Genomic DNA, 22,709 nt, shown 5'->3' with positions numbered 1-22,709 from the left:
ATTTTAGAATCAAGTGACGTGATGAAGACAATAATAGATGCTAGAATAGTTGGATGCCATGATCAATCAGGTGCCTACTAAAAGTCCAATGAGTGATGTATTTAAAGAAAAAAAATGGCAGTGGAATAGTCATGAAAACCTTGTGTTCCAAAGAGTGATTAGAAAATTGTTGCAATTGGAATATTTGCCAAGTATGAAGAACACACTTTTTGACAAAATCTTTTAACTTGTTCCTTCCAAGAAAGGTATATGGAAGATGAATTGTGCAAAGTCACTCCCATGAACCATCGTCATCTAAGACTCGGAAAACCGTGGATAAAACATCAAATGACCATCCATGATGAGGGAAAAAAACAATATACATTCGTGAAGGATGGAAGAAAATTCACAATAAATCGGATGTTTTAAGATCTTTGGTCACCTCCAAATCTTCCGAAGAAGGAAAGAATGAACCAGCGAAAGAAAAGAAGGAAGCAAACAAATGATAGAGCCAAAGGAATCAGTGCCTAGAACTCCTAAGAAAGATGTTCCTGTTCCTGGCAACAATATCCCGATCCAAGGTGATGATCATGAGGAATCTGCCACTGGATTCATCAATGGATCACCATGAATGGAAGGATGAGCAACTCACTCATTGCATCAGTGAATTCTACAGTGAATACAAAAGTTGTGATGGACGCTTTTGTCCTATCTCAATGATGACCAGAGGGCACAGGTTAGAGGCGAGAGGAGACAAAAACTACACCTCAGCAATTAGAGGTTGATCAACAATAAGGAAGCCACAATCGACATTCCAACCGTCTAAGTGTTCAAATCTAGTCAACAGGAAAGACCATGTAGAAGCGAAAGAAGGAATGCTGTGATACACATTCCCATCATATGAAAGAGATCCTAATCAGGCTTAGAGGCCTTCACCATCAACTACACCAAAGTTCAATAAGTTTTTTTGAGCTGCGAGGAAGTGATTCATCCATAACCATACATGATCAACCAAAGATCTGTCCCACCCAACCATACAGATTCACCTGGCCGAGGATCTAGATTAGATCAACCATTTTTTTATAAATCTGGACCAAATTAATGGTCTAATTGGAATGTGTAGTTCCAAAAGTCCAGAAGTTTTATTATTTGATTAGTTACAATAGTTAAGAGTAGTCAATGTTTGCAGAACAAGTTTCTTGTTGCTTACTTTATGGACCACTTCTCGGGTATTAAACAATGTTCAAATGACACGAAATTAGTCCCTTTTGAAAGCATATTGTACTAGCTTTGAAACAAGCCCAAGATCTTGCGATTCCAATACCTTTTGAGTTGAGACCAATTTAGATAAAGCCCATAGTTGTGATTATTCAAGGGAATTATATTCATTTTCAATATTTTAGTGAAATATATGGCTAGCATAAAGCACTATAACGGATTTTTAGTATTATATTAGGGTTTTGCCTGCTTTAAGAAAGAGTACATGTAAAGACTCTTTTCCAAACAGTTCTAATGGAATTTTTTATATATATAGCTTTTCGGGCTAATGGCACGTATTACTCTCCTTTTGGCATGTAAGAGGGGGGGATTACTGTCACTACAAGCATAGTGGCTAGTAGTTTGTTGGTTTTCAAACACAGTTAATTTTATTTTCTATTGCATCAGTGAAGAAATTTTGAGGTTTAATCTTTAAAAAAAGGTACATATCTAAATTGAGATTATCACTTTCCAATCTGGTTGCATCACTTTGCCCAGTGATGATCAGCATTGAATGCTGAATATGACAATGCAAGGTGGGAATATACATACAACAAGTCCAAGTACATTAGAACTTTATCTTGACATAAACAATGCATGATCCTAAGTCCAAACACAGACAAATTTGCACTATTGATGTACAGGAAAAAATGCAAGATATCATAAAAGTTGGCCGGTATTATTACCTGTGATCACCTGCCGATGGCAATGGTCTAGAAGCTCGATCTACCCAATAAAAAGCATTAATACTGGGGAAGTCAAGGTACAAAGCTCAGAATCTAACATATGCATATATAATCTTCCTCTAAACAGTTCAATGAAATGGTGTTGCATCCACACTAAATTGTTACCAAAAACAACTTTTGCATGCAAGAACACTATTTAAAAATAAAAAAAAAAATAAAAAAATAAAAAAAAACATAAAAGGATGGGATCTTAGAACACTAGATTAAAACAAAACATGGTTGGCTAAATAACACAACTTTCCCAGTAATTCTTATTATTAGCTGGCATAGATGGGTATAAAGGTCATTTGTATTTTATCTTAGGGTGCTTGTGACAAAACACCTAATGTTATTTTGTGTGTTTTGATGCATATATGGAATAGATCAGCGTTGCATTTTCTTACATGATATTAAGAGTCAGAAAAAGGAAATCCTGGCCAAGATTTCTGATGCAAGCCATCAGAGTTACCAATTTCATACATGAAGTTCATGCATGACCTACCAAACTACAGAAGAGAGAGGCCCAAACAGCATCTAAACAAGGCAAGGCTTGAAGCTACTTATTTTGCTCATACTGAGATTATCAATTTTTTCACAAAAATCTATTTTTTCACAAACTCTCAATTTTTTCACAAAAAATCTATTTTGACGCTCTTCATAACCGTCCTCAAGGTCGTAACGATCCTGTGACTCGCTAAAGGGCGCATGGGCGCGCGGTTGCGCAGTCCTACATCACCTACTCCCTGACCAAAGTTCCTATTACGACTCCTAATGGGTTCTTTTGGGACTGGACCATGTTCAACTGGTGCCTCATCCGTTGGCTCTCCTGCCTGAGATTGGAGGTCTTCCCCAATGACGGGGGTACCGTGAGAGGTAGCCTCTAGCCGCGTGATACAATGGTTGCTAGCAGTCAATTGTGCAGCAATGGTCTTATTGTGCGTCTCAATGGCCATTAGACAGCTGTTAATCTTTTCAAGAGCCTCGGCAATCTGATCCGGGTTCATGGTGGGGAATAGACCAAAACCACAACATGTTCACGTTTGCATACATTAAATGACCCTAAGGAAAGACAGCCTAGACTCTATATGGAATATATGATGAATGTAATGCAAAACTCAGATTTGACACCACCTAAATGTGACTCTAAAAAAATTAGATTTGCTGATGCTTAATGCCATACTAATCTAGGCATGCAATGGGATGCTCGTAGATTCTAAATGCACCTAACAACTCTAGGTTCGAATGTGGAACACTAACCTACGCTAGAGCCTCACTCTAATACCAAATTTAATGTAGGCTGAGTGAAACTAGCCTAGGATGAATGATGTGAGATCAAATTACTTATCAATTTAAGCGTTCAATAAGTAAAATCAAGCACATCCACATTATAAGTTATGAAAATTCAGATTAACCACTCAATGGACCTGGGCTATCACATACACTGTGCATGAAAGAATAAAACATCGCAAGAGTGGCCCACTTTGAAATTGGGACTTCCAATCTAGCATAGGCAAGGCAACATTCACATGAAGAAAAAAATGGCACTATAAAAATCAGATTTGGGGGAAATGGGTTTGTTTGAAAATTAGATTTCTTGAAGGGGGTTTTGGGAATCAAGAATCGAGGTCTGGGGATTTTGGAAATTAGGGATTTAAGAAATTGGGGATTATAGTTTTAGGTTTCAGATTGATGCTAGGGTTAGCAAAAGGGTGTAGAGGATGATGTGAGGAGAAAGAAGATGTAAAAAAAGGAGGGGATAGGGCTGTCCGTACAAACGTACGGTTGTCCGTAAGGCTAGCCCGTACGGACGCACATATGGACATGCATGTGGGTTCGATGGGTGGTTGGGTTTTGATGGGGAAAGATTTTTTATTTTTATTTTTTTTGTAAGGATAAGGAGGAGGAATTAAAGGGTTTTGGTTGTAGATGAGTTGTAGAAAAAGGAAGAAGAAGAAAAGTAAAGAGAGTTGTGTACCTTTTTCGAGAAGAGAGAGAGGAAGAAGAGAACTTTGGAAGAGTCCACCACCAAGCAATCTTCTATCCCTTCCACGATCTGATTGGAATGGAGGGTTTTCTCACAAACCCTAAAGGAAGATGAAGGACTTTTCTCAAGAAAGACGAGTCTTTTGTTTTCTTTAACTCAAAACACCATTAGCGTTGGGCGCCCTAAGGGTTTTCTCACAAACCCTAAAGGAAGATGAAGGACTTTTCTCAAGAAAGACAAGTCTTTGTTTTCTTTTACTCAAAACACCATTAAATTTCTTGAAGGGGGTTTTGGGAATCAGGAATCGAGGTTTGGGGTTTTTGGAAATTGGGGATTTAAGAAATTGGGGATTACGGTTTTAGGTTTCAGATTGATGCTAGGGTTAGCAAAAAGGTGTAGAGGATGATGTGAGGAGAAAGAAGATGTAAAAAAAGGAGGGGATAGGGTTGACCGTACAAACGTACGGTTTTCCGTAAGGCTGGTCCGTACGGACGCACATATGGACATGCATGTGGGTTCGATGGGTGGTTGGGTTTTGATGGGGAAAGATTCAAAAAAACAGGATGAGGAATTAAAGGGTTTTGGTTTTAGATGAGTTGTAGAAAAAGGAAGAAGAAGAAAAGTAAAGAGAGTTGTGTACCTTGTTCGAGAAGAAAAAGAGGAAGAAGAGAACTTTGGAAGAGTCCACCACCAAGCAATCTTCTAGCCCTTCCACAATCTGATTGGAATGGAGGGTTTTCACACAACCCTAAAGGAAGATGGAGGACTTTTCTCAAGAAAGACAGGTCTTTTGTTTTCTTTCACTCAAAACACCATTAGGGTTAGGCGCCTTAAGGGTTTTCTCACAAACCCTAAAGGAAGATGAAGGACTTTTCTCGAGAAAAATAAGTCTGCTGTTTTCTTTTACTCAAAACACAATTAGAGATTGCCCCCCCCCCCCCCCCCAAGCTTATAGATCAAAAATACCAAAATCGTCATCCACTTAAGTGTTATGGCAGATGATCCAAAATAAGCACACCAAAACACTTAAATGCAATCTCAACCATCTAATAAATCCTAAAATAAAAATAAAAACTTATGACTAAAAATGTCTCCCAAGCAGCCCACATGCATCACCCCAATGTGGGGTCTTCAAAGTGGTCCAACGGGCCCCATCTGTAACTCGTCTACCATCCACAGAGAGGGTTGCGTTGATATCGGTGGTCGCCTCCGCCTCTAGTATACTCGAGTAGGTCATCTGATGTCCCCATCAGGTCATTGACACATTGGAGGGTCTGCATTTTCCCAAGAGATGAGGAGCTACCAACTATGCTTTTGCACTCCATAGGCATTTCACAATTAACTGTGCTCCATAGACATTTCACAATTAACTTACTTCAAAGCCAAAAAGAAACGCAGATCTTAAAGGAAGATCCACACACAACTACAAGTCCAAAATCACATAACACATGATTTTGGTCCGTAGTAACTCTAATCCACGTCAAAACCATTCCCACGTAGCACATGACTTTAAGGGCAATAATCTTCAATATAAATAAATAAAAACTACATCTACAAATACAACTAACATAAATGAACAACTTTCTACTCGAAAAACGATGCAGAAAACAACATGTTTTCTGCACACACAAAAAAAAAACAATGCGTTTTCCCTTAAGGCCCAATCAGTCCCCTACGTTTCTGGAAGATCCCCAAAGTTAAATCAAGCAACTGGGGGTGGAATGGAGAAAATTACAAGACCCAAACCACTTTTAATCGGGCTATGATACCGTGTAGATTATGTAAAGATGAAAAGGTGAAGAAAGAAAAAAGGAGTGAGAGTGAGTGAGGATAAGATGAGAGAGGAAAAGGTTGGGTTAGGGTTGCAAGTCTCCCACCCTTTATTCTTTATATTTAAGTATTAAAAAGCAAAAATGGTAAAATTACCCCAATGTATTTGCTAAAATCCCTTGATATACATTGATAGTTACACCATCCTCTGATAGCTCGAGCTTTTAGAGAAAGTGGTCAGTTGACATGGTATCAGAGAGGAAAGTCTTGTGTTCAAATCCCGGGAGCAGCAAATATGCCTCCCTAATATATTCTCTCATGGGTGACCATTTATGGTGTGAGTTGTGAGTGTACCTCCACCCTTGCCCAGTATGTTCCCGTGCGGAGTTTCACCCCGCATGTGCCGGGGGAGTGTTAAAGTCCCTTGATATACATTGATACATCATCCTCCAAAAGCTCGAGCTTTTAGAGAAAGTGGTTAGTTGACAATATTAAACACAATAACTAGAATATCCAACGACCAAAAAGACTAAGAAACAAGTGGATTGTAGGCTCATAACCAAATCCAAGTGGGCAGTAGGCCCATAGCCATAACTGTTAACACACAGACCCACATGATGGATAGTCTTGATTAATGATCAGGCCATGTTGTAGCATTATCAATAACACCAGTGATTTCTAATTAATACTTTAACCAAATACATGTATTACAAGTAGGGATCACAATCACATACTCCAAAGTGTTATCCAACCACAGGTTATGATAATTGCCAGCAATTACTCAGGTATTGCAATACCTGGTTATTGAAATATCTAAGTCACCCATATTGCCCCAATCCAAATGGTTCCTTAGTGTGATTCCCCGCCTCTTGAATTAAATTGAGGGAGGACCCGCATCAATCACTGGCAAACTATTTTCAAGATCCTAATGGATCTATTGAATCTAGAACTCAAGACTTCATGAAATCAATAAGTACAATAGCTTCTATAAAATACAAGTATTTCAATAAAAAGAAAAAAGTGGTTTACACAATCATGATTAAAATATGACAGGCACATAGAAAATTGAAAACTAAATAGAATCATTTCTCATAAAGGCGGTGGTTTGTATTCATATGTATAGGGGGGAAACTAAATGGAAAAGGAAAACACATTATGAGTAAACTATGTATAAGATATAATTGCAACAGAAGGGAGAACTTTTGTGGAATAAGGCGGACCTATCAATCATAAGGAAATGAGCACCAACACCATGTACTTCGCTTTCCTTTTGGAGATGATAACGCATTGTCTATATAGAAAGCACACAAGAAATAGAATCAGTGCTCTCCCACTTTTAAAATTACTACAATAGAATCAAACAAGATCTTGCACTGATAGGTCTGATCAGAAGCATCACAAATAAATCATGAACTCCAGTCCTGCATGTAAGTTGTGATACTCATGTAACTAGATGCTCCACAGGATACAAATAGAACAAAGCTGACCACCTTAAATCAAATCAAATTCAATTGGACGCCAGCTGATTCCATGACATAGCAAACTGGAAAAGAAAATATTGATAGCTAAGAAACGCAACAATTGTCTCAGGGCAAAGAACTTAAGGTTTCCATTCTACTAGTATATCATCATAATCACAGCTACTTCTTCCAATATGTGGCACAGCGAGGGTTCTTCAAAATACATGGCACATTTGGGGTAGGACAATTGGGCTGCTCCAAACATACTACTAAGCATACATACTATGGCTACATATGCAAATTGATATTCTGATTCATATATTAAATGATAAATGTAACTATTGTAGATCCCGCACAGAATTATGGTGTATGCCAGCTATTGCATAAATCAAACTCTAGTATCTATACTCAATATACATTTACATTACAACTTAATCAACAATAGCAGTGGAGAATCATAATTTCCAGAAAAAAAAAAATAGCAATTTGGATTGCAAATGACCCACACTTGGGATTGGGCAATTTGGAACAGAGCATAATGGGGTTGGAAATCTAGGTAACATTGCTTTAGGCAGGGTGTCAAGCCCTGTGCACCCTTCCTCACTTCAATGAGAGATGTTAAAAGCATTAATGTAATGGTGCATCTCTCAAAAGTAAGAAAAAACAATATCACCGTATGGTCCATGTCACTCAACAAGCTTTAGAATGGAAAGGTTTAACATATTGTTCACTAATCCTTCGACAAAAACTAAAAGCATTTGATAAAAGTTAGGAAGAGACTATTATAAGGCCCCAGCCCTTCGCAAATTCTTCCCAGTGCTATTTTTTTCTTTCTAAGCCAATTTACATGACTCTAACAAGAGGATTCATACTAATGATATTGCATCCTTGGCCAAGGAAAGGCATTAAAAGAAGAATAAAACTAGGGTTGTCAAGCGGCCATGCCAGGGTCTGCCCAAGCCCAACCTATCAAATGAACCAGGCTAAAGCATGACCCAGCCCCATGTCAAGCCAAAATAAACAAGCCTGATATCCAGCTTGTACAAGTAATGGTAAGCCCGAGCCCAACTAGAGCCCAGATTAAAGGGAAATTTAGAGGAACTGGAGGGTCTCACCATCAAGTCTCAAATATGTGGGACTAGTCAGGTGATCCAAATTGTTGACCTGATGGAATCCCATATAGATAGTGCATTCCTCTAAAATCTCCTTCATTGGAAGACCATAAAGCATGGCCATGGCCTGCAAACAGATTGTTCAGAAGAAAATAAGACAGCAGTCCACATTTAATGGAAACTAGTCCAATGATCAAAGTGTATGGGTCTTCCAATCTACGAGGTTTTAAGGGAATAAAGATTTACTCCTTTTTCTTTTCTTCTTTTTTTTTTTGGAGGGGGGGGGGTGGGGGGCTGGGGGAGCCCACTATTTCTGAAACAAATGTATGGCTAAAATGAACTTTCTCAAAGTTTTTTTTTTATGACATCCACTTGTTTCAAACATCATGGACCACATGATGCGTGCACCAGCCTGATTTCTAGTCGAGAACATCTCGATAGTTGGACCTACCTAATGGACAGATTTGAAATTGCATCCATCATGCAACTTTAGCACATGTGATGCTGTGTAAATGGTAGGCATTGTACACGTGTGAGCTTAGCAAATCTCTATGAGAGCTTTGTCGTATTGTATGTGGGATTGGATTCAGAAAGATTATACAACAGAGAAAAACTTTGATATTGTGGCAAAGTGTGATGGATGATGCACAGGGAGTTGGAAATTACTTAGAAATTGCACGTAGGCATACAAGTAATTAAAATTCAACTGTCCATATTATGGGTCCTAGTTGTCTCATGAACCAAAAACAATGCTTATTTGATATCCAACTATCAGATTGGTGGACGTTTATTGGATGTTAAAAATGAAACCTATTTAATGGTCCTATTCAACAAAAAAGTGTCCACAAATTAGAGGCATGGATTGTTCAACCAATCTGATTTGGGGCTACGACTGAGTGACAGTGAGTTCAACAATGTAGACAGTTTAATTGAGTTAATGCGTGCGAAATTTCCAATCTCTATGGGCTTGTGTATCAAGAATGATACCCTCCCAAAGTATCAAATAACTCCCCCTACACATAGTCATATTATTTCATACAAAGAGTTCTCTGTCAACAAGGGGCCCTCATGTGAGGGGACAGAACACATGTCAGAGATCAGGCAGATGGCACACCTGTTAGAGATCGGGGCCATTCAACAAGTAGGGTACACCACGAACGTGCCATGGACCAAAAACAATGTTGGTCCACTGAACAAGAAGGTCAAACTTGTATCAGGAAAATGAACGGTTAGGGTGGATAAAGTCCACATGTCCAACAGTCCAGATATTGCGTACATGTGTGGCTCACTAGATGAGTGAGCTACCCTAATTTTTGTAATATAGCATGTTGATGGTGTGCCTTACCATAATATGTGTTGTACACCCAGAGATCTAACACATCTTCCGCCCTTAGTTGCAGACTGTTTTAAATAGCGCGTAACATAGTGTTCACCCCTCTGAAGTGTAAGGCATAAGCTACATAGCGTGCAGCTTATGCCAATTCTAGAATTTAATCAAAGTTGTGCTTGGTTGCACCAATTTCATAATATTACACACCAAATTAGACTAATTAATAATGGAATTTAACACAATTTCATGATATTTGGTGCAACCAAACGCAACCTAAAATTAATAAGAAAGTTCAATGAGTAAGTATCAAGGTAAAGAAAGAGCAACAAAACTAATATAATACTGTTAGTAAAGAAAGAGCAATAAAACTTATATAATATTGTTACTTATATTATTTTACTAAAAGCATTGGAAAGATTAACTGCTTTTTATTGAAAATAGAAAAACATAACGAATCGTTGAAAGCATTAATTGATTTTAATGTATTGAAAAATAACTTGTAACGTGAGCTACGTAGCATGTAGCATAGTATATACAGCATGCAACGTATTCAAATTATCACGTAGCATAGGCTGCACACGACTTAAGCTATTTTAATGAGCTACATGGCGTTAAGGCTAAGCTACGCTACATAGCATAAGCCACACACCTACATAGCGTAGCTATTTAAAACACTAGTTGCAAGATCCTTCCAACTAGGTGTTGCTCCCACTTCAAACTCTCGCTCCTAGTCGCACTTCCTGCCTATTTATACTAGTTGACATTTTGAAAGAGATGCTTCCCCACTCCCACACCCGAATTTCTTGCCACTTCGCTTCACGCTTTGTGGAACTATAGTTCCACCCCTCAAATGAGGGTCCAACTGTTAGGCGCAAATACGCCTCTTGGAAACGTCTCCAAATCATTGAAGGGAAAAAAAAAAAAAAAAGGCGCTCTTTTCTAACCAAATGTGTTTACCACTTAATGAAATGCTTTTTGGAATTATAATCACCCAAAGCGTTTAAATAAAGCAGCGGCAAACAGGCCCAAATCAGGATAGCAAATTTCAGTGGTATTTCTTAAGTGCAAGAAGCAGTTAGATAGTCCAACATAAAAAGGTCCAGCGTATAAAATATCATGTATTATGTAACTAGATAAAGATCCATATTGAGTGCATGACTACACTAGCAATATCTAGGAAATTGAGAAACATGCCATGGCCAACTAAATTTGTTTGGATAGTATCTACATCAAAATATTGACAATTTTTATTGACAACATTCAATAAAAACTACCAAGTGGAGGAGATACCTGCCTTGAGAGCAGCCAAAAATTCGATGCTATTATCACAACAGATAAAGAGCCATAGAGAGTGCATGACTACACTAGCAATATCTAGGAAATTGAGAAATATGCCAAGGCCAACTAAATATGTTTGGATAGTATCTACATCAAAATATTTACAATTTTTATTGACAACATTCAATAATAACTACCAAGCGGAGGAGATACCTGCCTTGAGAGCAGCCAAAAATTCGATGCTATTATAACAACGGATATACAAGAAGCGTTTCATGCAAACTCCAAATAGTTCCTCATCAGAATGGGTTCTCAAAGCCATTGTATCATCATATTCCTGTGGACTCTTGTGTAGTTCCAAATGGATATTGGCACCTGGTCCTGCACATATTAAACCTATTCACGGATGAAAGTGACAAGATAAGATTAATCAAAATAACAATGCGAATGAAAAGGAGAAGCTTACCATGAGCATCTACTATACGATGCTTTAATGATTGAGAGAGACGGAGAACATCAAAACGGCAGTCCAAGTCAAAATACATTACTAAACGCTCCAACCCACCATAATGAACACCATTCCACTCCTTGGGAAGAATGCAATTGATTGCAGCCTATGTATGGAAACAGAAATGTTTCTTAATTATTGTCATACTTGAAGCAAGAAGGTAGCATGTACAAATTTGAAAACTTATAAAATATGGGCACATCATTAACGATGAAAAATGACCACCAATGATATGTAAGTAGATCAGTGTTCGTCTACCTCTCCCTCCTATGAAAGAAAATGCCCAAAAGGGGGAAAAGTATAAAGATCCATCAAGGCAATGGATAAGAGTCCCCTATACAAGGAGAGGATTTACGAAGCCCATCCTTGACTAGGGAATCAAAATACCGAATAAGCAATACTATTCGCCTCTCTGGGCACATGATGGCATCTAGTGGCCATGGGGTGCACATTCTAAGGTTATTTAACATAAAATCTGGATCAAAGGAGGAGAGCATTTCATGGAGGCCCAAGCTACCGCATTACAAGAGAACCTACACATCAAAGGCCCATCCACATGACTTGCAAAGATCTTTGCTCCGGCTTCAATAGCCATTTGTTCCGCTTCATTTGAATTTCTAGATGTTCATTCTCTCAATTTTATGGTTTTTTTTAATACTTCAACCCCAACTTTCTTTACTTCTTTTCTTTTGTTCTAAATGATACTTCAATCCCAACTTAAAAATGAAAGAAATCACAATTCTCACTCTTAAGTGGGCCTCAGCTAACTTCGGGCATTTCACTTTGCTACACTGTTTTAGAAAATAATATAGCATAAGGCGCTGCCATAACTGTAAGAACCCCAAAGTGTTATGTAACCTAATAACAAGGTACATGTAACGGACACTTTCTTCTTTTTTTTTCCTTTTTCCTTTACTTTTTTTTTTAGTGCGGCTAAATTTTATTTTGAAATAAAAAGATGAAATACAAAAAGCTACACGGCCAACGCTTTTGAAAGAGATGATGAGGAATCGTCATAATTCAAGGCCCAGGCTACCCCCCACATTCCTCTATTTGCTCCCTAGATAACCCACAAAAGGATTTAAGCCCCCTTTGCCCAACTTACAATTCTTCCCCAAACCCTTACAAATATCCTTCTTTGAGGTAAATGTATCGCTGTTAGTGCTATCGCTATCGGATATGGGCGGTTCTACAACCCATCCATGTTTAGGACATAGTAGTTATTATTGCTTTTTGCTACTAATGGCATTATTATAGTTATTGAAACCATATATATATAGTGGGGGGGTGGGGGGTAATCTCCCTTTCTCTTCCCCTTAATTCTCCTCCTCTTTTCTTCTATCAATCACGCCACATGGCATTAAAGCAAGATTAATTCAGCCACTGATATATTCTATCAACTTCCCCATTCCCTCTTTTTTACTTCTTCTATTTACTTGAGGTGAATTTTTAAAATTGTTAGTGGATGACCTACTCGAATTCACTTCCAATCACCATATGGTGAGTCGTGCAACAGTGTATCAAGAATGCATGTGAGGCCTGCTTTCTTATAACATCATTGTGATGGATAAAAGGGGGCCATCATATGTGTGTGGTCAGGTACTTGTTGCCAAATTTATTATAAAGTGTAAGTTGTTTGTGGCAAGGATTAGAGAACAAGTCTACATGTGAAGTTTTTTGATCAAGCAGTGCTATCAAGTGATCGCCTTTGTTGTTATATGTGGTTTTCTAGAATAGGTGTCGAGTAAGCCACAGTTAAACGTTCTTCCCTTGTGTTCACCTATATCAATGGCTGTCAAAATGAAGCCAAGGCTAGTCTTTTGTCTCCATCTGAGTCAATGAACTTTCATATTACATTGACTAACTCAATGGAGCAAATTACTTGCAAATTGCAATAGGCTACATCGGCAGAGGTTTTTCTTACGGGAAAAAGGAAATTAAAGTATTTAACTTCTCCAAAATCGGAAGAAAGTTCAATAGAATATAAAGATTGAGTGGCAAAGAATGCTCAAATTAGAGCATTGTTATGAAATGGTATGGAGCCTCAGATTAATGCAAATGTTATCTTTTTCAAGATAACAATGGAAGTCGGAGATTATCTAAGAGAGATGTATTCAAGTGAAAAGAATTTAACTCAAATCTACGAGATACTACAGCATATCTTCACTCTCCAATAGGGAGATGAGAGTGTTGGAAAGTATTCTTCAACCTTGAGAGGCATGTGGGAAGAACTGAACATATACCATCCCATCTACCGATTATAAGACTATGAAAAGACAAAGAAAGGAATTATGTGTTACTAAATTCATCCCTACTCTTCATCCTGATTCTGACCCTATCCAAGTTCAAATCCTTGGAGGTTGTGAGATCCCATCCATCACTGAGGCATTGGCTTGCATTCAGGGTGCGGTAAGCGTACAAAGTTAGCCTTCAATTGTTCTGCATTTGTTTCTGCTCCAAATTTAATGAAGGCTTTTCTAGATGAGATAGGATGAGCACATCCTCCCTTATCCAAAATTTAAAATCTTTGTGGCATTTGACAAAAAGTTATTATTACTGCTCCAATAATCGATCCTCCGACCTCACCAACAATCGGGAGTCACAGTGGCAAGAGTCAATCCCTCGACCTCTCTCTCAACCAAGAGTGTCTCTACCAACTCTGCTATTGACTTGCTTTTGTTTCTCAATTAAAAATAAAAATGTTTAACTATTTATTTTAGTTTCAAGTGCACTAAAATTTAGGGTAGTTATACATTCAAATGTAGATCGTGCCAATTCTCCATCTGATAAGTGATCTACATCTAGCTATTATACTTTTGTAGGTGACGATGTTGTCACTTGGAATAGTAAGAAGCAAAGTGGTGTGGCCCGTTCAAGTCTTGAGGCAGAATACATGATAACAGCCCATGCAACATGTGAATCCCTTTGGTTAAAGGCATTAATGTGTGAAATTAGGTTTATAGTAAGGTTGTCATGAGGTTGTATTGTGATAATCAAGCAACCTCATATTCCCAACAACCATGTCTATCATGAGAGGACCAAGCACATCGACGTCAACTGCTACTTTATCCAGGAAAAAGTTGCCAGCAAGGAAATTTGCACGTCGTTCGTCAAGTTTTAAAATCAATTGGCAGATATGTTCATGAAAACTCTGAGAAGTATTCAACTAGATCATCTCTTTATCAAGCTGAGCATTTATGATATATATACTCCATCTTGAAGAGTGTTATTGGATATGAGTTGTCCCATGGTTTCATCTACACCTCATATGTTTAGGACATAATGGGTATTTTTTAAAAGATGTATTCTTGCTTTTGTTATTAATGGCATTATTGTAATTATTTGAAACCATGTTAATAGACAAGAGGGGGGCATGTGAACCCTAATCTCTCCTTTTCTCTCCCTCCTTTCATTCTTTCTCCTCTTTTCTTCTTCTCCCTCTTTTATCAATCATGTCGCAGCTACAAAGGATTATGTTATTTCATTCCTTCCAGATGATCAAAAGATTCGCAATTGTTGCAAGGCACCAAAGGTGCCTTTCTCATTTCCCCTAAGTGAATCATGCCACAACTGGAAGAAATCTTGAATATGAGCTGGCATCACCAGCCCCCAAAGGACCCAAGTAGTGCCATGCATAAGTAGCTTGCCTTCCCCATGAACCTGACACTGTAGAACAAAAGGCTGAAGGTCCCACTCCTTTCGAGACACCACCATTGCTCATCTTTTTTTACCCAAGTTTGGACGATATCTACTCAACACTTCCGTGAGATGAATGTATTCCTCAATTTCTTCTTCCTTAAGGGCCCTTTGAAATATTGAAGACCACAAAGTTGTGGAGCATGCCTAAGTTATGCCACCTAAAACAATATAGGAAATGCCTAAGATAACAATACATAACCACCTACTTCCAAAATACACTATCAATTTCGATCAACTAACTCCCCAATAATCATCTTAGAGAAGTCCTCTATTTTGAACATTGTCCTCCACAACCCTAATGTCTTATATTGTGACGAATACTATCCTCCTCACCTAGAACCATATTTGCTTGTAACGACTTTCTTCCAAGGACTATTTTCTTCCATCCCAAATCACCAAAGCCATTAGGCATATAAATTTGGATATTTATAGATGAGCAATGATGGGCCTTTCATTTCCTTGCTATTCTATCCAGTGATAGAACCCTAGCAGTGCAATATTCATATGTTTAAGCAATTTTAACCCTACCCCTCCAAATCTCTTCAACTTGCACACTTCTCCCCATTCCACGTGGTGAAATTTGTGTTTATCTTTCGCTACTTGCCATAGAAACTCCCTCTAAATTCTTTACCATCTTTGGATGACAATGACTGGACACTAAAAAAGGGACAAAGTAAATAGGCAAGTTGGCTAGTGTAGAGTACAAGAGCCATCTACCTTACAAAAGAAAAACATCTTCTTTTAAAACGCGAGAGCATTTTTTCAACACTTTCCATGACAACGTTTGACGAATGGAGATAACTTCCTAATCCAGAGGGGGAGGACCAATAGACACAGATGGTGATTTCCCTATCTTGCAACTGAAGACTAACCTAAAGATGTCAATTCCCCTTCGCTGCCTAATTTTCAATTTTAATCTTGAATCCTAACTAGTTCAAAACACCTTATCACCTTACAAAGATTTTCAACCTCATGTCCATTCATATCACAAAAGTACAATGTATCATCGGCAAACTGAAGAAGAGAAATTTGGAAATTAGCATTTTCCAACTTGAACCCATGAATTTTTCCTTCCTCATTCGCTATGGCTATCATCCTAATTAGAATGGAAAAGCACTTCTTAAAAATATTTCTTCTAATAGCACGTCTTGTTGGATGGAACATGTTATATCAGTCTTTGCTCAAAAACATTTTATATCAGTCATAAAGGCATTACACTAAACTTTTTTAAACACCCATTACAATGGCCATTATAGTTGTGTAAAGGTGAGGCCCCTTGGCTAGTATACCATTGTGGGTTCAAAATGTTGCCTCTCAGCTTTACCAGCATCTAGTAAATTGAATATCAAGTAATGTGTAAAAGGGTGTTATGACCACAAAACAGCCAATATTCGTTGCCATTATGCAACAATGGCCATCATGTAAAAGAATCATTGTCATCACCATCATCATCCAAGCGTTAACCCAATTAATTGAGGTCGGCTACATGAATCCTCTTCCACCATTCCACTCTATCAAGGGCCGTAACTTCAATGAAACCATAGGTCATCAAGTCTTTTCTTACTACCTCCACCCACGTCCTTTTGGGCCTTCCCCTTCCCTTTTAGAGACTTCGACTTGTGCCAACTCACTCGTTACGGCACAATTCTTGGTCTCTGTTGCACATGACCCAACCATCTAAGTCTACTTAACCTCATCTTATTACATGTGGTGCTGCTCCTAAGTTCCCTGAAATGCATTCATTTCTAATTTGATCCTTCCTCATCTTGCCATTCATCCATCTAAAACCATGTAAATAAATGGAAAATAAAATTTTCAAGAAAAACATCAAATCCATGAGAAAATAAAGGCCATTTTCACCAAAAACTGCCCTATATACCATAACATAATACCGTTGTATGTTTTTTTTTTAATGACCATAGTACTCTGTACGCCCATTATTGTGTTATATAACAGCTGTTACTAAGAAATAACTAGTCACTTTGAAAATAATGGCGAACACTCAACATGCATTTTCATCATAGTAACAAATCTCATTCTTTGTTTTTTGTCGGCCTGCTATCTCAGCGGCCCTGCTCCTCTGTTTTTTTGTTTTTTGTTTCTTGTTTCTGTTCTGCTTCCTCTTTCTTCCTTTAATATAATCGTCGTGACTCTTCGAAAAAACTAAAACAAGAAAATCTCATTCTTGGCAATTTCTCAGCCCAGATATTTCTCAGGAGAATTTCAATTTTTGAGGACTTTCTCAGGATATTATCAGGAAAATCTGGCCAAATTTAAAAAATAAATAAATAAATAAGTAAATAAAAATAATGTAACAAATTCGTTAAGGTCTTTAGTATTTTTCACGATAATGTCGCGATAAAAACGCGATATTTTAAAATCTGCCGGGATTTTCAAAACATGGCGATAATATCTTTTATTGCATTTTTCACAATATTATTGCGATATTTAAAAAAAAATCTTGGCAATATTTCTCACACTGATTGTCATTAGGCACATTAAGTAACGCCATATAGAGTGACGGTTAATGGAATCTATGATGTTTTTAAAACATTGATGTCTAGACATAGCATAAATCAATTCTTGGAAAGATATTTATGAGGTAAGCTACAATGAGAATTGGCAGCAACTGACTTACATTGCAGCAACTCATCCACTATGAACGGAGCAACATACACACATGCAAATTCAGACCATCAGAACCATGCAATGGATGATAGCCCACAATTCACACTGAACAGATGATCCTGACACCCAATTTCACCCATTGAATTCATACCGCTGATCATCCTGCTTTAAGCCATGCATTTGAAACCCATCAATAGGATGGACAGGATCTTCCAATCAGCATATCTTCTGGGTTATGTTCAATCCACAACGGGGACAGAAATTTGGACCATCTGGATTTTCGTGCATGTATGACGCATTTGTAGTGTATGAGTTGGCGGAACTTAGCTCCAGAAAATGCAAACGGAATACCAGACCATAAAATGGTAATGAGACCTGCAATGCCACAAATTCGACAAAAAAACTAATTGTTTGTTGCATAAGGCTGCGTTTGGACGGACTATGGAATTGAATGTAACGTAATTGCACTTTGGAGCCCAAACCCTCTATATGAGTACCGACGCAGGTAACCACAGTTTTAATATCCATCATTTCCACTTTCATTGAACAAATTATTGCAATCTGATCCAGTAGTTCATCCAAACGCCGCCAAAATCGATACAGATACTTCATTGATTACCAATTATAGACCTATTTGAGCTGCTTGGAAGATCCAAGATCGATGCGACATTAGAGAGATCCAACAAAGATGGTCGGAAGTACCTGAATTAAGATCTCGGATTTGGCGGAGGGAGATGGACCGGCGATCTCGACGACATTGCCGACACGGAGAGGGACCCGATGGAGCGGAGGGAGGAGGAGAAAGGGGCAGTCTGTTAAAACCCTAGCTAGCATTTCTTTGGCGCTTTCGTCGCCATCAATCCAAGCTCTCGCCATGGAAATGGAGGGGTTTTTTGTATTTTTGAAAAGCAAATGCAGAGTTTTATTACCTGAGCGACGTTGGGCTTTTATATATTAATGAGCCGCGCCTGGGTAACACGCACAAAGTACCTACAGGGGTTAGTTTTGCAAACCGAGAGCCACGTGGGTCGAACTTTCATAAAATCTAACCCGTCCATCATATTTTATGTCTCGTTTTAACCATTGAAACAAAAAAAAAATGATATCTACTAATTAGGTAGGCCACACTGCAGGAAAGAGTTGGGATGCGATCTCATCATTATCTTTGAATGGGGCCCGTTGTGGTGTTTATATGCCATCCAATCCATTCATATGATGTACCTCGCCAGGATGACAGAAATTCCTAGAAATCATAGTATTCTAAAACTAAGATGCCCCATGTCATATGAATTGAATTTATATGTTTCATGTAGAATTTTTTTGACGTGGCCCACCTGAGTGTTAAATCAGCCTTTAATTGGAGATTAAGGACCAAAATAGGATATTGTACATGATGGACGGCGTGGATTTTATGTACATCAACTCGTTTCTATCGCATTAGTGTAACCCAATTCAATACGTAGGTATTTGATTTCCCGGCGCTGTGATAGCTGATATGCATGCTGTTGAAAGTTTACACATGACATCCGTTGCCTCGAAATAAACCGTCATTGCATGTGACCTGCTTCGGATGGTGTTAGAAGCATCATGATTGAACCATCCGGATTCTTACGTAATGGCCGTTTGTTTTTTGAATCAGGACCGTCCATTTTTTATTTGGACGAATCGTCTGGCTAAGAAATCAGATCAATGGATTTTTAATCGGTAATAATAATAAATATGTATGACTTTCAATATTAAATGATATGTATCATTTATGGAGATGATTGAACCCTGTCACTGTTCTTCCAACTGCATCTCATGATCTCCCTTGTTGTGGTCGTGGATTGGGACAATGATGCACATATAAAAGGGGAATTTTGACGGCACTAGGTGGTATGGTCAAATTCTCGAAATTGTAGGTAGGTATTTATCTCATGAGTCCTAAAAAGTTTTTCATATCAAATTATTTTTGTCCTTGGATTAGTAACTACATAAAAGAAGTTACGTGGTATTCAATCTCGAAAAAGTGATATGGATAGAAGTTGTTATTGGGCTATTCAAATTTAAATTTAATTTGTTCATTTTCTTTATAGCTCTTTATTTTTGTGGGAATGTGCTAACGTCTTGCTTACACCATTGTTATGTGGCCCACGAAACTTGATAATGTATAGCAGTGTCTGTTCAATAAGAACTATTTTTTTTAATGTAATCAATATGGTCGGTGGACGTTCATCATTCTTCTAACTATGGCCATCTATGAAATTTTGAGGTTTTATTGATGGAGTGGATTTTACACATATACGATGGTGGACCCCACAAACAATGTACGAATGCTCTTATAAAGGGTCAAACATTGCATTTATTCAATTTTACAAAGGCATTTCTTCTTTCTTCTTTTTTGGAAAAGTGAAAATCATGGGACCCACGGCCACTTTCCTTCCGTCATTTCTCTTGGGCATTTTTCTCATATGAGAGCTTCTTCCACCACAATTTTAGCATTTTTAAGTGTCCTCATGTGTTTATCTAGCAGTTCTCCAATGTCCATGATATGTTAGTCAATTTTTACAGTATAAAAAAAAATTTAATAATTTTTTTTTAAAAAAAAACCTTAATTATTGTTATTGTCGCATTGTGTTGAGGAGGATTGAAGTTAATAAGTGGTTTTCATCCACTAAGGGTTGTGATTATCATTCAATAAAGCTTGATGGTCAAATGTGAAGAGTCTTAATTGGGAGGCGTGAATGTTCGAAATTGACAGCTAAAAAAATTGACAATCTCAACCCTTAACATTAGACAACCATAACCCTTTACGTTGTCAGACCTAGACAATTGACAACCATAACCCTTGACAATTGACAACCATGACCCTTCATGTTGTCAACCATTAACCTTTAATTGATAACAACCTAAACCCTTCACATTTAACAACTACGACCTCGGCCGTTCACATTTGATAACCACGACCCTTAATAGAAAACAACCTCGACCTTTCACATTTTGCAACATGTACTCGTTCATTTTTATTGTATGTTAACCCATATTAGAATATTATGGCTCGTTGACCCATCATATGCTATTATGATAAAGAGAATGTATACGAAAATGAGACCTTTTTGTACATAAGTGGGGACTCAAAAGAAGTTGTTTGTGAGAGATGATATTACATATCAGGAGCTCCTATATAAAAATGCATCAAATTACAAAGATGACATCGGATGAATTTGATTTAATAATGAATGTTGTGTACGATGAGACAATACACGGATTACTCCATCCATGTAGAATCAAAGACAATGAAGATATCGAGGCATATATGCTCTTTCACGGACGTATTCCACCTACTCAGGTACCATTATATATAGAGAAAGTGAGACGTACACCTCTCGTATAAGAAAGTAGTATATACTATACATTACATTTGAACATATGATCAATTGATCTGTAGCCTTCAAGTAATGATTAATGATTCGATGGTTACAATATACTCGGCCCTTCAAGGAATTATATATATCATGATTGAGGACTTGATGATTATAATATACATGACCCTTCAATGATCATGATCGAGGACTCGATGATTGCAATATACCTAGCCCTTCGAGGAATGATACATATCACGATTGAAAACTCGACTTCAAGGAATTATACATATCATGATTAAGGACTCGATGATTGCAATATATATATGTCCCTTTGAGTAATGATTAATGTTAGGAAATAGCTGGCAACTGCAATATCCACATCCCTTCCACCAATGTTATGTGTTTTGATCCATTTGTTCAGTTCAATCCACATCCTAGACACTTAAATTTACACTAACCGATTAATGAACAATATTGAGATATTCATGTATCACTAGATACTTTTTTTGTTCCATCTAATATCATTCCACTTGATATACGTGTAACCGATGTAACTTTTGTTAAGGCATATCATTAAGGATATCCGTAAATGGTGGACAAACCCAATGAAATATATGTCGAATAAATGTTTAAGGATAAATTACATAATTTTTTGAGTAAATATGCAATGCGCCACAAATTCAAGTGTAAGGTCATGAATCCAAACAAGCTAAGATATACGATTAGGTGCATTATATAAATCTATAATTGGAGGATGCACACGTCAAAAGTGGATGGCGTAGATATTTTCAAAATTAAGACTTGTAACTCTAAGCATACATATAACATGTCATTTAAGGCGATACACCACTGCGAGGCAATTATTTAGGAGAGCGGACATGATAAAGTAACTTCGAAGATAAATGGAAGAGATCATCACCAAGTCACTAGTTTGATAAGTAGTGAATTCAACGTTAGTCATATAAGTTCGAGACTGACCTGCACGCTAAAAGACATTCAACATCGAATGAATGAGACATATAGGGTTGAAATCAGCCACAATAAAGTATTGACAAGTAAGGAGATTGCAACAGAAGAAGTTTTGGGATCTTACGAGAAGTCTTATAATGAGCTTCTGGCGTATCCTCATGGGTTGAGAAAGGCAAAATTAGGGACAGATGAAATTACAAGTAAACGAAAAAATAAAAATTTTGAAAAATGCTTCATTGTAATTAGACAGTGTATCCAAAGCATTCAACAGCATATTTGAAGGGTTTTGTGTGTTGATAAGGGTGTTCTTTTCTTAATTACGGCATTGAATAGAAGTGAAAGTAATCACGTCCTCCCAATAACATATGGGATCAGAGAATTAAAGAACAATAGTAGTTGGAGGTGGTTTCTTCATGAATTATACAAAGCAATAAGAATCCTTCCAGGACTTGTTATTATGTCAGATCGCCTTAAGGGGTCAATGAAGTCCTATCATCTTCCCTTATGTGATGCATTGATATTGTGTGTATCATATTTTGGAAAACATGAAAAATGTGTATTTGAATGATTCAGTGAAAGATTATTTTTTTGGGTGTTGTTAAGATATGTAGAACATCCACTTTTTGAGATATGATACGATGCATTCAAATGGTGAGCTACAATACG

General features: G+C 37.6%; 1 protein-coding gene across 12 annotated transcripts in view; it reads right to left on the bottom strand.

The window, feature by feature from the left end:
• Positions 1-18,648, bottom strand: part of LOC131237495 (DNA repair protein XRCC2 homolog) — a 64,134-nt gene extending 45,486 nt beyond the window's left edge. For 11 of the 12 annotated variants that reach the window (XR_009167276.1, XR_009167280.1, XR_009167278.1 and 8 more), the window contains exons 1-5: positions 18,433-18,648; positions 11,362-11,509; positions 11,109-11,276; positions 6,936-7,006; positions 1,923-1,985 (exon numbers count right to left, since the gene is read on the bottom strand). Coding sequence is in view for 8 of the 12 variants with exons in the window: in XM_058235296.1 (XP_058091279.1) it covers positions 1,923-1,985; positions 6,936-7,003 (131 nt within the window). In the remaining 4 variants the exon portion in view is untranslated. The remainder of the gene's footprint in view (positions 1-1,922; positions 1,986-6,935; positions 7,007-11,108; positions 11,277-11,361; positions 11,510-18,432) is intronic. The other variant, XM_058235295.1, reaches the window with a different exon arrangement.
• Between the last annotated feature and the right edge of the window lie 4,061 nt (positions 18,649-22,709).

Source organism: Magnolia sinica, chromosome 2, assembly GCF_029962835.1.
Source record: "Magnolia sinica isolate HGM2019 chromosome 2, MsV1, whole genome shotgun sequence".
Taxonomy (NCBI): Eukaryota; Viridiplantae; Streptophyta; class Magnoliopsida; order Magnoliales; family Magnoliaceae; genus Magnolia; species Magnolia sinica.
This window is presented reverse-complemented; position numbering and strand designations above follow the sequence as displayed.